The 15,984-nt window shown below is 43.1% G+C and overlaps 2 protein-coding genes across 2 annotated transcripts; one reads left to right on the forward strand and one right to left on the reverse strand.

Annotated features, from left to right (window-relative positions):
* The first annotated feature begins 657 nt into the window (after window positions 1-657).
* On the forward strand, window positions 658-3,635 carry ebag9 (estrogen receptor binding site associated antigen 9). Its single transcript, XM_079739854.1, has 7 exons — window positions 658-1,106; window positions 1,361-1,455; window positions 1,548-1,629; window positions 1,851-2,006; window positions 2,248-2,358; window positions 2,797-2,888; window positions 3,057-3,635. Exons 1-7 carry the CDS (start codon window positions 1,104-1,106, stop codon window positions 3,172-3,174), a joined length of 657 nt encoding a protein of 218 aa, XP_079595980.1. The 5' UTR covers window positions 658-1,103; the 3' UTR covers window positions 3,175-3,635.
* Window positions 3,636-6,375: 2,740 nt separating this feature from the next.
* sybu (syntabulin (syntaxin-interacting)) lies at window positions 6,376-11,735 on the reverse strand (the record flags this gene model as incomplete). The annotated part of the gene is made up of 7 exons (XM_079741192.1): window positions 6,376-7,543; window positions 7,967-8,122; window positions 9,528-9,701; window positions 9,788-9,881; window positions 10,917-11,063; window positions 11,310-11,496; window positions 11,712-11,735. 7 exons carry the CDS (start codon window positions 11,733-11,735, stop codon window positions 6,376-6,378), a joined length of 1,950 nt encoding a protein of 649 aa, XP_079597318.1.
* Window positions 11,736-15,984: the final 4,249 nt, after the last annotated feature.

Below are 15,984 nucleotides of genomic sequence, written 5' to 3' on the forward strand. Positions count from 1 at the left end.
TCTAGTTACTAAACCATGATTACTTTTTACTACATACATATTAACTATGACTCAAATGCCTCCAATATAGAGCAGAGCTATTTAGCTATTCTCTCTAAAAAAAAAAGAAGCTTTGCGGTAGAGGCGGCCGTTGTGACGTTAGTCGTGATGTACAAGTTCTATTGGTTGGTTTATTTTGTTGCCTCCTGGCAGATACGATCGACAATTTCTGAATTACATTTTCAAACAACCAGATAAGATATTTTCTTTTCTTTTCTTATTTTTGTATGTCGGTGGTGTTGCCTATGTAAAATGTTCGTTGTTTAATGGCCAATTTCGTCATATGGGGCTACAGATTGTGTTGGTTTGTGTCTGTTATAGCGACAGAAACTGCAGAAAATGTGTCTCCCATGGATGGCCTTCATCACGGGAGAACCGTCCCGTCAGTACGGGGCTCCCGAAACAGAAGAAGCGAGGGCGTGACTTTCAGTTACATGGGTTAAGGGGCGAGAGGGAGTGACTTTCTATAGAAGCACATCCGTTTTCGTTCTGTTACATGTTTTGGCTATTGCCTAGTAACTCTTTTCATCAAAACCCAATATTATCCTCCATGTTGTTGTGATTCGTGTCATGTTGTTATTCTTCTTGCTCAAGCGACAGTTACCTGGCCTATACATCTCTCAGGGAGCGAAAGACCGGAAATTGCGCTGTGGTACAGTAGGATAACGCTTTAATTCAGGATCCTCTCTCAGCCGTGTCTCCAGCGGTAAGCCTCAGTGAACACGCTTCTGCTGCACTTCCGTGTTCAGATGCATCCCAGCTCAAAGATGGCAGCCACGGGATAGTGGAAGAGAAACTGCAGATTGTACCTTTATCATGTAATCTCATCGGTTTGAACAGCTGTTCCACACATTGCCGTGATGTGCAACGTTACACCTCAATTATTGTGAACGCGTCATTTCATGGAGACAACGCGAGGGATTAAGATAATGGTTATCTGGCTAGAAAGGCTAGCAAGCTAAGATTAGCTAAATAAATGAACAGTTTTGGTGTCTTAAAGTGCATCTGACACCCACGGAAGAAACCAAAGCATCTCTCCTGGATATTGTACTTGGACGTTGTGTATGGTGAGCACATGTGTTGATGTTGTACATTGATCTTGTCAATGGACACAGCTGTTGAACCATCAAATGCACTGTTTATTTTGGTTCATGGTTTAAATAACGCTAAAGGCTTCATCCATACCCCTGATTTCACTAAAAGTCTCAATTAGCGTTCCATCAAGATGTCGCCTGTATTGGATTCAAGTTGTGGTAGCGGAGAAAATGCTATCTATCAGTTTGAACCCATTTCTAATGTTTCTCCTTTTATTTCGCCACAGATTAAGTTCATCATGGCCATCACTCAGTTCCGCCTTTTCAAGATCTGCACATGTATAGCCAGCTTACTCTCCTTCTTCAAACGGTTGATATGCAGGTAAGCTATCTATAACTTTAGGGTAAGATGATTATTAGTTGTATAGCATCAACTCTGTACATTGAATTGGTTCATTTGTTATTCTGCTACAGGACTGGAAGGGGACGCAAACTCAGTGGTGATCAAATAACACTACCAACTACTGTGGACTTCCCTTCCTCTGGAACGAAACAGGTCTGTCAATGTTTTGTTCAGTAACAGTCCTGTACAGAATGTCTGTGACTGGCTAATCATTAAGACAAAACATCTTTTGAATGCATCTAATATTTAGCCTAGATGGTGTTTATATTCCACAGTAATATATTATTTACATATTTTTCAATGTCAATATTTTCTTTTACCTACTGATTTTGTTTATTCTCCTTAATTCTTCGTTTTAACTTGTTGTGAGGCAGCCAGAGATAGAGGAGTGGAGTTCATGGGATGAAGATGCTCCGACTAGTATCAAGATTGAGGGTGGCAACGGGAACGTTTCTCCCTCTGCCGAAGATGCAGACAATGAGCCCGACTACTTCAAAGACATGACCCCCACCATCAGGAAAACACAAAAGGTTTGCCAACCAGTTGCCCTTACAATCCAAAATGCATTCCAGCATCATGCAGCATCAATTAGCTTCAACTACAGCAATTTAAATCAGTACAATGAAATGTTAAGTTCCCCCCTTATCCTTTTTTAGCGTTTTAAAGCGTATATGAAGTGTTTCTTCATTTTGATTTGTATAGTGTGTGTATGTGTGCATGGATAGATTATATTTTGAATCTATGTATTTCTCCTCTTTCCAACTCTTCCAGATAGTGCTAAAGAAGAGGGAGCCCTTGAACTACCTGGTGCCAGACGGCTCGGCAGGTTTCTCCAGCAGACTGGCAGCCACGCAGGACATGATGTCCTTCATCCAGCCCTCGGTGAGTGTTGGTCCTGGCCACCTGGCTTGGGATCTAGGCTCTCTCTGTTACATCTGACACTCTGAAGTGAATTTGATTAGGGGTTAATCTTTCCTGTATAAAAAACTATTGTCTTTGCTGAATTGTAAAATTAAATATTTTGACATTTTTAATATTTTCCAATAAATACAACTGGACTTGACTTGTTTCGTATGGAATAATTTATTATAGCTAAATACCTTTTATGTATTTAAATGTAAAGTAAAGTAGTTAGGCTTAATAAGAGCTTCTGATCCATTTGTAGTCCACACTCATTTATATTGGATTTGAGCTTGATAATCACAGGAAACCATAAAACTGATTTTGCTAATTGACTCAAGCGGAAATCTCTATGAAATGCTGTCTTTTGATCAAACTGAACCTGAAGTACAGTGCATTCATCAAACATGTGTTCACCAGGCTGAGCTGGGGGAGATGGACACCTGGCAGGGGGATGCAAACGCCTGGGAGGATGAGTCTGAGGCCGCCTGGGAGGCAGAAGAGGTTCTCAGGTAATGGACTAATAGATAGTATCATCAGCAACAGCATGTCAGTTAAGTAATGACCAGCAGATGGCAGTGGTGGGAAAGAAGAACACAGCACAATGATGCCTGTCCTCTGTGGATATTATGCGGCATCGCTTTCATTTGTCTGTTGATTCTTCTGCTGCTCTAAAACAGACAACAGAAGATGGCGGAGAGGGAAAAGCGTACCATGGAACAGCAGAGGAAGAAGATTGAAAAAGACGCGCAGCGGATGATGAAGAAGGATCAGAAAATCGCGGTGAAGCTCTCGTAACACTTTGGGAATGCTCAATTTCGAGCCGGGGGACGAAGCGCAGCTTGGGGAAAGACACTGTATTTAAATTGTTACTTGCTGTCCCATGCTTATTACATCAAGCAGAATCACTGTCGGGACAGAAGCTCCTGAAAACACCTACATTCGTCCCTCTCGCTGCTCTGTCAGTCCACCCGAAGCCATTGGAACCATGCCTGTCGTGGGGACAGGAGGTCAATGGTTCACGTTGGTACACCTTCAGTACAATTTGTGCCATGGCAATGCTATTTTTATTGTTTTATTTTTGTTGGATTCCCTTTTGTCATTTTCTTTTTTACAGCAAATTCATCGAGGGTTACCAAAAAACCTTTAATAAATGATTAGATGACACGCTGAGTAGATGCCAATTTCATCCTCATAACTCAAGGGAACTGTTCTACTTATTCAATGGCCCAGATGTAAATAAACTACCTATAAACGCTCATGGAGTCTTGTAATGAAAAGGATCACGTTATTATTCTTTGCTTTGTGTTATTTATAACTGGTCAAGGTTCACTGTATACCAGTGTTGCATTTCTTTTGCCTGCCTTTTATTTAATATATTTGTTTAAACACATTTTCTAGTCGATAGATATTTAATGTATCTATTTGTAGTGCAGCCTGTAGAAACATGGAATTCAGTATGGACATTTAGTCAAAGTTAATTTTTTGATTATGAGCACCTTGATAACTCTCTATTTGCATAATTCAACATTTCCTATGGGTTCCTATGGTAATCGCATAACTACTGAACTGCTATCAAATAAATTACCAAATTGTCATACAATCGTGCTAGGTTATCACAACGCATTATCTCTTTGCCTTTTTACTTATTTGAAGACATAGATTTGGGTAAGGTTGGGATCTCTGAACATGTTATTTCATGTGTTCTCAAGAAGATCCCAAAAATGCAATTTTTATAATTATGGCCTGCAATCTGAAAACCCAAGATCTGACCACGCAATCAATACCACAAAATAAATAATCTCAAATTGATGCCTTGAGATTGAACAGTTGAACTGTCAAGGGAAATGTACCTTGTGTCAGTTGTCTGAATAATGGTCTGACTGTTGAGTTTGGAGTTAGAAATGTAAACGATGTTCTTACAATACCTTTGAAGATATGTCCTCCAAAGATATGAATAAAGGTAATTTATTAAAATTAGGCCTTGGAAGTAATTTTGTGCTTGTGTTTTGGGCAATAGGTTATGTCTATCTTTATTGAAGTACTGCCCTGCTTCTGTAAAAAATATAGTTTCATGAGAAACTAAATGGGGTTAAGGTCTTTATTTGGATTATATTCTTCCCAAACCAATCACCATGGAAAACTGCATGTTTTATAAATTAACGATTACGAGTCTGTCCATTGGACATGATTAAGGAGAGTAAAGAATTGCATCAATAATGCTTGGCTATACACCATCTGCTAAAGGCTGAATACTTTGCAAACTGCCATTTCTAGAGGTCCCCTCAGGACAAACATGTTTTCCGTTTCCTAGGCTCAAAGTACAGGCTCCTGCACTGCCGTCTCCACCATCTGTTATAGAGAGCACTCTAGCTTGACAAGGACTGTTCAGGTGCAGTTCAGTTTAATAAAGAAGGACCAACAGTGGTGGATAACCACTAATCCTGTAGCAGTGACCCCCGATCAGTTGAACATCAAAAACAAATTCTACTCTCAAAGACATAAGCCCTATAACGCACGTTTTTTCAATCACAAAACAATGTGACATTTCACCACCTCAACTTTCTGTGAGTTAGCGTACCTTATATTTGAACGTTGCGTGTGTTGAATGGGTTTCTGGGCACAACTTTTCGATTCTTTGTCAAAGTCTTGTAAAACATTAACTTCTTCTCCAGGTGGTGATTCAAAAGACGCCCATTTTTGAATCCCCTCTACATTCCATCAGCTTTTTATAAACTGCGCTGCAGAGATTACATCTGCCTGGGTTGATAAGTCTGTTACGTCATGGTAACCCAACCCAAGAGATACCCACATGGCTTGACAGGGGACCAAGGCCTACTCCTGTCCAGACAAAATTCACCCGAATTATTAACCCAACAGCAGTGGATATTAATGCAAAACACTACACTGATTCAGACATCCCATCTAATAAGATCCCTTATGGGTGGCTTGACATTGCAAAAACACAAGGGAACTGGTGCAGACCTAGTTCTGTTCCCTGTTTGCCCCCCCCCCCCGCGCGCGCGTCCCTCCCTCGCTTGAGGATCTGGAACACAGTTTGACATAACCAGAGAGGTTCCAGTAAAGTGGAAGACATGCACTCAGTCTGCGAGGTAGCCCCAGGGACATGGATGGAAAGGGATGCATGACAAATCGGTTACGTAACCTGCAGTCATAAGAATTGTGTTCGGTGCACTCAGTATGCCGAGGATATGATGTTGATTAATTCATGTGAATGAAGACTTGTATAGACCGGGAGGTTGGGATTATAGCTGCTGCTGTTGCTTACATCAGTCTAAAGTACTTTTACTTTCAATTGCTTTCAGTTTGAGCTGAGGCAATTTGAAAAACAGACCACAAAATACATGAATGCGGTTATCATGCTTTAATAATAATAAATACACAAGGACATAGGTGTCAGTATTGCACATCGCTCAGGCACATTACCAGTGTAAGTTGCTTTTAGGGGAACATATTTCCAATACACCATGAAGTGTACAAAGCCCACCTCCACAGGAGAAAACAACGATCACACAACTAACAGTGATTTCACGTTAAAGCTTTGGCTGAAGGTTTAAGGTTTCTCTTAGAGCAATAGAACAAAAATCCAATCATCCAACACAAACGCTATTAAACAGTCATCTCCACCTCCTAAAGCTTATACATCATAGCACTTTGGGGATCAATCAAATAGCTTAATACAAGGAAAAATATTGGACATCAATACCATCTACCCTGATGATTCATATTTATACATTTAAATGACACAAACAAAGACAAATGAAATGCTTTAAACTCCACCCAATATAAATACCCTATGTGTGATAAGTGTGCCTCAATCAGGCAGTAGTGCAACGTTGCAGTGGTGGAACATGACTGCATGATCATAAATCTAATGAGAAATCAAAACATGGATAACGTAGCAGAATTGCTGAAGTGCTTTAGCAGAATGTTGGGTGTGTGCATGCGGTTGGGAGGAGCGAAAGAGACATCTGGTCTCTAGGCGACATGGCGGAGCGAGTGCAATCCCATAATGCAACAGCCCCGGATCAGGGCGGCGATGTTGTACACCGGAGCACTTCCGTCCACGCCATGTCGCGAGTAGAGCCATGCCACTGTTGGCAGCACGGGGGCCGCCACGGCCACCAGATCAACCAGAAAGCTTTTGCTCCAGTAACGCTTAACTTCTGTGCCCAGCTCAGGCGCCTCCCCAGGGCCCCCCTCGCAGACATTGAAGTCCAGCTCCTCCATGAACCTGGGACCGTCTGCGGGCTCCGCGGCGGAGCACATCCCGGAATCAGTCCAGCTTTCGGGGCTCTCTGTGGGGACAGGGCTTGGTGTGGAGTCCGTGAAGTCGGTGGTGGTGGTGGCATGGGCAGGTAAGGGAAAAGGGGTGAGAAGGTCTGCATCGCCCTGCCGGCTGACAGAGGCGTCTCCCACCATTCCCCCATGCAGCTTTAGGAGCTGAAGGAGCAGAGCCTGGAGGTCTTGAGACGCAGGCGTTATCTCGGTCTGCATTTCCTTGTTCTCAGCCTTGGGAGGCTCCTTTGAACGGGACGTTCTCATGTCAGCAACGGAGAAGGGATTCTTCAGGACAGCTGTGGATGCATTTGATTTATCCACCAGCTTATCCTCCTCCAGCAGTGTGGACACTCTGGGACCCTCCCCGGGCCTCAACTTGCAGCCAATGTCCTGATTGAAATCCACGGCGGTGGACATCAAGACCCGCTCCAAAATGTCCTCTCTGTTGGCCATCTCATCGTTCAGCAGCAGCCCACTGTCTGCCATTTGCTCAGCCGCCTGGTCTCCCAATGCCTCCCCAACTTCCTCCTCGAGCTTGGCCTTCACATCGCCATCGGGCATGTCACACAGGAAGTCCATGCTCTGGTCATCCATGAGGTTGGATCCGCTCTGGGCCAGCTCCATACTCTGCAGCAGGGACTCCAGCTTCCGATTCTGGATGTTGATGTCGATGAAGTACTTCTGGATCCCCTTGTCCTTCTCCATGAGGCTGCTCTTCATGGTCTCCACCACCTGACGTAGTTGCCTGATTTCTTTTCGGGCTTCCTTCAGGGACAGCTGCGCCTCCACGCGATGGCACTCCTCCTCGATCCAGTCCTCCCGCATCCTTTCCAGTTGGGATTTCAGCTCGTCTACGTCAGCCTCTCTAAAAATACATTGTAAACACACCAATAGAGTATACACAACATTCCTAAAGGAATCCTCATGGTAAGGACCAGTCATATGGTTAGAGCTGCTGTAGGCAAGATTTGAGAGTTGTAAAGGGTGCAGAATACTTTAATTGAGAAGCATTTCATTTCACACACCTCCACGAAACCAATGATTTGTCACAAATAAGCCGGGAGTCGCCTAGAATCAAAATTGTCTCATCCAGAGGTAGGCGCAGAGAACCAGAAACAGGATCTCATAGTATTTCAATCAGAAATACCTACAGCACCTTCAGCAAAAGGCATAGGTTGTCAATTTATGACATGCTATGGATGATGACGGGTCTTATCCGTAGGGAAATTCTATAGAACGTGAAATAAATATTTAGAGCTTATGGCTGTAAGTATTTGAACTAACCAACCTGTCATGAATGATGGTCTCCGACTCCATTAGCTTGGTCTTCAGGTGTCTGATGTTCACCTCCTTCTGCTGCAGAGGAGTGAGGTACTGCTCGGGGTGAGGGGCCATGATGCCATGGTTGTCTCCACAGGAGTGGTAGCGACCCAGTCTCACCCGCCTGGTGCGAGAACCAATGTGGGTCAGATTGGCAAAAATGACAATGAGGAACTAGATTGGATTGTGCTGTTCAGAAGGAATGCATTAATTAGTTGTGTTGGATGTGAACCATTACACTCCACATTAGCTTGTTGCGAGCTTTCACAGCTATTCCAAATTATGAGCATAGCATTTGACTGACTCTTTAACTCTGCAAGGGCACCTTTGTTTCAAACACACACACACACACACACACACACACACACACACACACACACACACACACACACACACACACACACACACACACACACACACACACACACACACACTTCATCCAAAGATCTCAAAGGGCTACATGTTGAAATAAAATCACAGCATAGCAGAAAAAAAACCCAATTTAATTAATTTGGCTCACAATGTATACACTCACATCCAACAAGCATTAACTGCAGATTAAATAAGGCCAATTGAAGCTTCAAAATAAATAACAGGACTGATAAGGGGATTTTTTTTTGCCTACTAAAGGGTGGGGTGGATTTGGCCAACAAGCTAAAGAAAGGAGCAAGCCTCTTTCCCTTCATCACAGCAACCTTGCAAAATGTGCTGCCCGTGGAGAGTGTTCTACATCCATGCCAGAAATAGCCCAACCTTTCAGAACACGGCTCATGAGGAACACGACACCGAGCGTGACAAAAGAGGTGACTATAGGAGATATAGTCCAAAAAGGGAAGAGAGGGGAGAGAATATATTCGTAGATAATGCATTCATTGACGTTTTGAGGGAAACATGTTGCAATTGTGTCAACGGTTGGATTATTTAAAGCTATGCAGTTTGCTGAAGAATCCTTGGAAGTATAGAATTTATGTCAAATTGACTATTCAGTCCCAATTGTGAGTGCATTACAGGACAATCTCCCAGAAGGGAATTACAAGGCTGAAAAACGTTGGGTTGAAATGCAGCAAGTTCAGTTCCATTAGCCATCCACTGAAATATTTATAATCCTTCTACTCCCATCTCCCTAAAAAAAGATTGAGTAAAAAACAATTATCCCGAGTACACATTTCAAACTACAAACCCAGTCGCTTGGGTCAACAACCGCGGACAAAACCCAGACATTTGTCCCAATAAATTCTCCATAATCCCGACTGCACACGCATTGCTGATATAATCCCAGTCAGATGGGATGAGGGGATGTGGGAAACCATACTAATCCAACACCCACGCAAACTACCCCCTTTGGCTTGTGCTGCACTGCGCCCACACAAAATGTGCTTTACTTTAGAGGGAAAAGCAGGAAGGAGAAGGCTTGGGATTAAAACAGAAAATAAACAATGACATCATGTCACTTCAGGCCCTGTCTGACATAACGACCTCTTGCCTTCCATTTTCGTTATAACGAATCGTGACGGCAAGTGTGTGAGCACCTGGGGACGGGGCTGAAGTTGCTGCTGCTGCTGCTTGTGGTGGTGGAGGCGCAGGCCCTGGTCGGTGTCTGGTAGGGGGCGAAGAGCTCGGAATCCTGATTGGCTATGTGGCTTCCTGCCGGCTTGAACAATGGCAACAGTCTTGTGCGAGTGGTCCGACTTGATGAGGAAGACCTGAAAAAGAAACAGGGTACCAATTTGCTAGAATGCCGTGCCAGAGCAGCTAGTATGTAGTGGGGAGGAGCTTTTCAGAGACATGCCTGCGAGGGGTCTTCTTCCCAGCCAGGCTCGGGATCCCGCTCGCCTTCTTCAGGCTGCGTGCGCTGCTGGAGGAGCTGAAGTCCGCCTCGCTTCCTGCAGGGGCGACAGGATGACCACGTGAGCCAGCTGCCTGACCACATTGTAAATAACCCAGCTCGCCAGGACCTTTATGTACAAGGCCTGGACCTGGTGGTAGGCTCTGGATGTCTTTACATCCAAACATTTGCTAACAATGGTGTATCTTATCTTGGGAATTTAAGGAGCAACTTTTCAAGAGTATAATTTTCATAGCTCATGCAAGTGGCTAGTTTCATTTCAAGTTTGCCTCACCATTCTGCCAAGGACCCTAGCAGTCATTTATAATTTATCGAGTATATCAAATATCAAGTATGGAACTATCTAGAACACAGCTGAGTAAGCATCAATGCAAAGACAGACCATACCTGAATAGCACCTTTTGTCATTAGATAAAACCATAGTGCTGGTGAGTGTGCAAAACAGAACAGTGAAAAGATAATCGATCCTCAATACTTTGTGGTTAAACTGTCTGCTCTAGAGGTCTGCTTTCACAGAAGAAAACTCCAGATAATCAGCCTAATTGGCTAAGCACTGAACATTTTCCTCAACCAATCAGGTTACTTCAGATCGGTTGCTGATATATAGGGAATATAATATTTTTTTAAAGTGTCAGGTATAGCATCTTGTTTTTCATGACAGTGTAGTTTCATCTGCTATCCAACTTCAGATATTCCAAGTAATTGCATTTGGAAAATTAAATATTGACTCAAAATGGTTGGACAATCACAGATATACAGATACAAACTCAATTTCATCACAATATTGCTTAACCTTCCCTACAATGTGTCGACATGTGTGAAATAAACAGCTATTTGTGTGGATTTGTGGTAAGTATCAGGAAAAAGCTTACATACAACCGATGCTACACATAAATGTCGTCAACCAAAGCATTAAAAATAAAATCTACTTTAACGTATTATAAAGCAGAAAGAAATGACCAAAGTGAGGTAAAACAAACCAACAACAAGTATTCTCATGGTTAACTTATCTCTGTACATTCTTGTTTCACAAACACAAAACACATCCCAAACCCTCCCTCCATTTCTTCACCTTTGGCTGCCGTGGCGACGGGCCTCTGTTGGCGCTGGTGGCGTGTAGCACCGGCCCGCTCGGCACTCCTCTCCGCCATCAGCCTCACCCTCTTCACGCCGGGCTGGCGCTTGGGAGGGGGAGACCCAGTGGTACCGTGCTCTGAGCCTGGAGGGGTTTTGGAGGGGGGGGGGGGGGGGTACACAGACAGGGGTCTGAGCAGTGGGGCAACCTCTGTCATCTATTGTACAGTATTAGTATTTGGGTTTCGGACCACACACGGCCAGGTAAGTGCCGGTATACTATATGACATGGAGATGAAGTGTGCAGTGTCGACGGGGACTGCAGAGAGACCTTTGTGTCAATGTGGTAATCTGGTGTTCAGAAGGGGCTGGATGTGGATGGAGGTCTCACCGGAGCAGAAGCTGTTGGTGCTGATGGTTCTTTTGGAGCGGTCGGAGCTCAGGTCGCAGTCCTTCCCGTCCTCCTCTGAGGTGGGGGACTCCGACACAGGAGACCCTTGATCCTTGGGCCGGAAGGGATGGAGGACCAGGCGGGGAATACGACTCCGGGGACTTCCTTTCTCTGGCGACTTCTTTTCCTGTTAAAAACAATAACAACAACAACAAAATACACAAACATGAGCCTGGATTAGAATCAATCGTAAATGGTGACAGTACAAGGTTTTCCTCATGCTGTGACCAGGTTTATAAGTGAGGGTTGAGGAATAATTTGAATAGAGTGAGGACTTTTTGCTTAGCAATTCACAATCAGAAATCGATTCAATACATTGAATCAGACTTAACATAAACACACCTCATATTCCTGGAAGGGTCCCATTGTGGTTCAAACAGCGTGGTTCCTAGGGATTGAATACACAGCCATTATGATTATGCTACTGATGAGTGCCTGCACTCTGTGAACGTGCATCGCTCAGGCTGTGTTCGGTGGAGTCATGAAAAGGCTGGACTGAATGGAGTCTGAGCTCCATCGTGCCGCACACTGCGCGGCCATGCAGTCGCCTGGCACAGATGGTACAAGCACTCGTCCAACAATGACCGCACCAGAGTCAACGCATCCTGTGACGTGTGCACGCTGCTCGGGAACGACAAGTCAACTCATTGTGCTCCCATTTCAGCTCCCGGCCGGTGGCGTTTCTGGCCCTTTTGGCACCCTAGGCGAGATCTCCGAACCCCCCCCCCCCCCCCCCTGCCACCGAGGGAAAACAACAACTTTTAAATTGAGTATAATAAACATGACCCAAAATAAAGTGGACCAGCAGGTGTTCGATAAAGGGATACAAGGGGAAATTCCTTGTGTCTTTACCCACATCAAGAACTACTTCCATCGCAGTATAAATACTCAGACTAATATGGAATTGGCCTATACAATGTTCCACAATAATGATTGTTAAAAGATGAATACACTTAGAAAAAGTAACACAACATCTGTTTATGTAGATGTTGTATGCATTTATAAATGAGTTCAGACATAAAAGGACTGTCTGAATAATTCACTCTTTTATTTCAGGCTTGAATGGTTTCTGTACAAGTGCTCCGCTTCCTTTAACGTGTTGTACACGACGCCTCTCAGCATTCAAGGCACAATGTTATGTAAGCATGGTAGTTCCCCTCCTCCCTCCCCCCCCATCGCATACACAACCCTAAGGCCGGTGTGATGTCATCTGCAAATCTGAGCCATCACTTCTGAACGCTTTGATGGTGATCGTTTTACATACTCTTTCGTATTTTGTATTCCTATGCCTTGGTTACGCTCCTTTCAAAATCCTTCAGAGACATGCTAATGAATGGAAAGGATTTGACTGCCTGGCAGCTTAAATATTATTATACTTTAGCTGTGAAGCTTCTGAAGGATGACTGTACAGGAATCAGAGAACCCTTGCTAATAACACCTCGACCAGCCCAGATTAAAGTCATACTCTAAACATTGCGCCTCACTGCCTTTTCCTACAGTCTGCGTTTCCGTAAGCAGATAAGAGGCGACCATCAGATGTGTTCTCGTGGTTGTTCTTGTATTGCTGCCTTGCACACTGCCCCACCGCCTTAGATTATGCACAGCCAGTACTAAACACCCCAAACCATGCCCTAGCAACTGACTTAGCAACAGGAGGACAGCAGAAACTGACTCAACAACTCATAGGGGGGATTCAGGGCCAATAATTTGCACACGTGTGGGTTTATCCTTAAAAGGTTATTCTTATTATTATAAATACATCAGCGGAGGTCGATGGTATCAAGCGTTTTAAATCTAAATATATTTGGAGCCAATAGGGCTGAGAATAAGAGAATAACACATTAGAGATAGGAATACTGACTTTTCCTGAATCGAGATATGCATTTTTCTTCCGTTGATTCTAAATGATTCTTTGAAACAGAAATATGCCTATGTATACTTCAAGCATACATAGGCATATTTATGTTACAAAGAATTGTAGCAAAACAAGCATAATGCTTGATTTGCTAGTACTCATGCTGTTTTAATTTGACTTTCTACAGCGGTAAACTTCTGCCTCCGGGGCAGTGATGGGGGCACCCTTGCCTCTTGGTCCAGGCTAAAGCTGATGAAGAAGGATTACGTAATCCATGTGGTCTTTTAGGCAGACTATCCGCTTGACTCCGGTCAATGTTGATTGGATACCCTGAGCTGAGTCAAAGCCTTAGATTAATCCTGGTTGCATTAGCTGCAATTCACAAGGATTCACACTTTGCTCAGTCATGTTTAGGAGCTAAACTGGCAACAAAGTGCATTCCAAATCCCTTTAAACTTACTTTACTAAATGTATTAATCTGGAATGGAATACTTACATCTAGTTTTGAATGGCCAACCACTTGCATACCGTATTGATATTGGTTACACTTTACATTACATGTTAAATTCCACGTTACATGTATGTGCCCGGTACAATGTAACAACACAATTAGGTACTGTGTAATAAGGGATGTAGCAACATGTTACAGCCTGCACTTAATAGGTTGTAACATTATGGAGGTGTGGTAATGGTTGAGGTTATACTCTTCACGTTATTACATATTACATGTTGTTTCAGGTTGTTACATTGCTTACGACATGTATAATTACACTGTACAATTGACAATAATGTAAATTGGTACCTTCGTATTTAACAGTATTGAAGAAAAGGAATGTCAAAAATGTTTTGCATGTCATCATATTAGTGATCATTGATCACTAATGAACATAAAATCCTCCTTAAAAAAAAGGGGAAAACTGGATAGTATCTCAGTAACTTCCTATATTTGTTTGTCCATACTGTAAAACGTTGGTCCTTTCAGTCCAATGTTAAATGATTGGCATGTGCTATACACAGCCCAACAGTGTGGGTGCTGTCCAGCGACTGGTGGTGCTGAAAACACATATGTTCAAACTTCATCTGCACCCGCCCCGCCTGGGAGGCTATTTTAACTGCGCCACGTTGGAAACACATATCTTAGTGTCAATCACCGTTTCAACGTTAAATGCCCTTATATTATGTGTGATCATTGCAGGGTAATATTTTTATTTTACTGACAACAACAACAACAACAATAACAACAACAACAACAACAACAACACACAACCCGATAGAATAAGATGCGTATTTGATTCGATAAGACAAATACAGAGATAGATATATAAAATCAAACGATTGTAATTTATATCAAAATCTTGCCTGGGTGTTGGTTGAAAATCCCACGCGAGTCTTAAGGGATGCGCGCATTGATCAGGGGTGAATCGCCGAGACCGACATGCACACACACTGCTCGGTGTATTGATGTCGAGCTGAAGCTGGTGTGTGCAGGCAGTACAAGAGCAGGGCAGCCAGAACAGACCTATGACGGCGCACGACGAGCGACGCGGGATATGATGACTACCACCACCACCACCACCCCAAGACGGTTACATAACACCGACATGGTTAACCCTCGCCTCTCCTCTCCTCTCCTCTCTCTGCTTCCGAGTAGCTTCCAGCCACCTATAATTTCATAACCATCAAGAGGATTTTTCACATGGAATTTTTCACATGGAAAAATCCACTTTTCAATGCATTACGAGAACTGCATTGACAACAGTTACACAAAACAATTTAAATGATGCAACACGTTAATGGTAATCCATGCTCCAATGCGAGAGAACAAATTCGGAAACCAGGTCGTCAAAAGACCTTACTCATGGATTGCGTCATTGGTCTTATTTGTAGTGTGTAGGCACCGTCATGAGTATGACCGATTCAATTTAAACGTGTCCATGCAGGGTTCAACATGAAAAAATCATGCACGATGTTTGATATCTCTGTCTAAAAGCATCAAACAACATCTTGCTGACATCATTTATATAAACCTCCCGTGGACCTCTCGATGGTTATGAAATTATAGATGGCTGGAAGCTACTCGGAAGCTACGACACGCGTACAAATAACAGACAACTATAGGCTAATATCCCAGTGAGTGCAATATCGAGGGTCACATGGTTATTATATGGTAATGATATCATTATCTTATATGTTAGTGTTCAAATCTCCAGCGATGAAGAAAATGCATTCAAGATCTCCAGCATGGACTGCAGCCTAAATAAGTAGAAATCAAACAACTTTGGAGCACCGCTGATCCTTCCTTGTGGTGTGTTGGCCCACCGCTGACCTCTGGTGGGAATATATTGACAATGTCACGCAATGGCAGGACAATTTAGGTCGTTTATTTACCCGGACCGGTCTTTGTACATGAGGCTTACCATGCCTCAAATAAGAATTAAGTAAGACTCAACAAAATATTTATCACATGGAAAAATCCACTTTTCAATGCATTACGAGAACTGCATTAACAACAGTTACACGAAACAATTTAAATAATGCAACACGTTAATGGTAATCTATGTTATATATGTTTAATAGGCTACTTGTATCACTTAAATATAAAAACACAGCCTAATGACTAATGACCGGACAAATGTGATTTAAAATGATCAGGCCTACACTTCACTTGAAGGCTGAAGAGAGACTCTGTTTCGTGTATTATTTTCTAGTTTATTTTGCCTTAGCATGATCTGAATAGATTTCATAGATCCATCTGATCAA

The sequence above is a fragment of the Pollachius pollachius genome (genome assembly GCF_949987615.1).
Source record: "Pollachius pollachius genome assembly, chromosome: 1".
NCBI lineage: Eukaryota > Metazoa > Chordata > Actinopteri > Gadiformes > Gadidae > Pollachius > Pollachius pollachius.

Excerpts from the sequence above, each read along its gene's own strand:
- ebag9 (XM_079739854.1), top strand. Across the intron at positions 2,007-2,247 it reads CCATCAGGAAAACACAAAAG|ATAGTGCTAAAGAAGAGGGA; the intron begins GTTTGCCAACCA and ends CAACTCTTCCAG. Across the intron at positions 2,359-2,796 it reads TGTCCTTCATCCAGCCCTCG|GCTGAGCTGGGGGAGATGGA; the intron begins GTGAGTGTTGGT and ends TGTGTTCACCAG.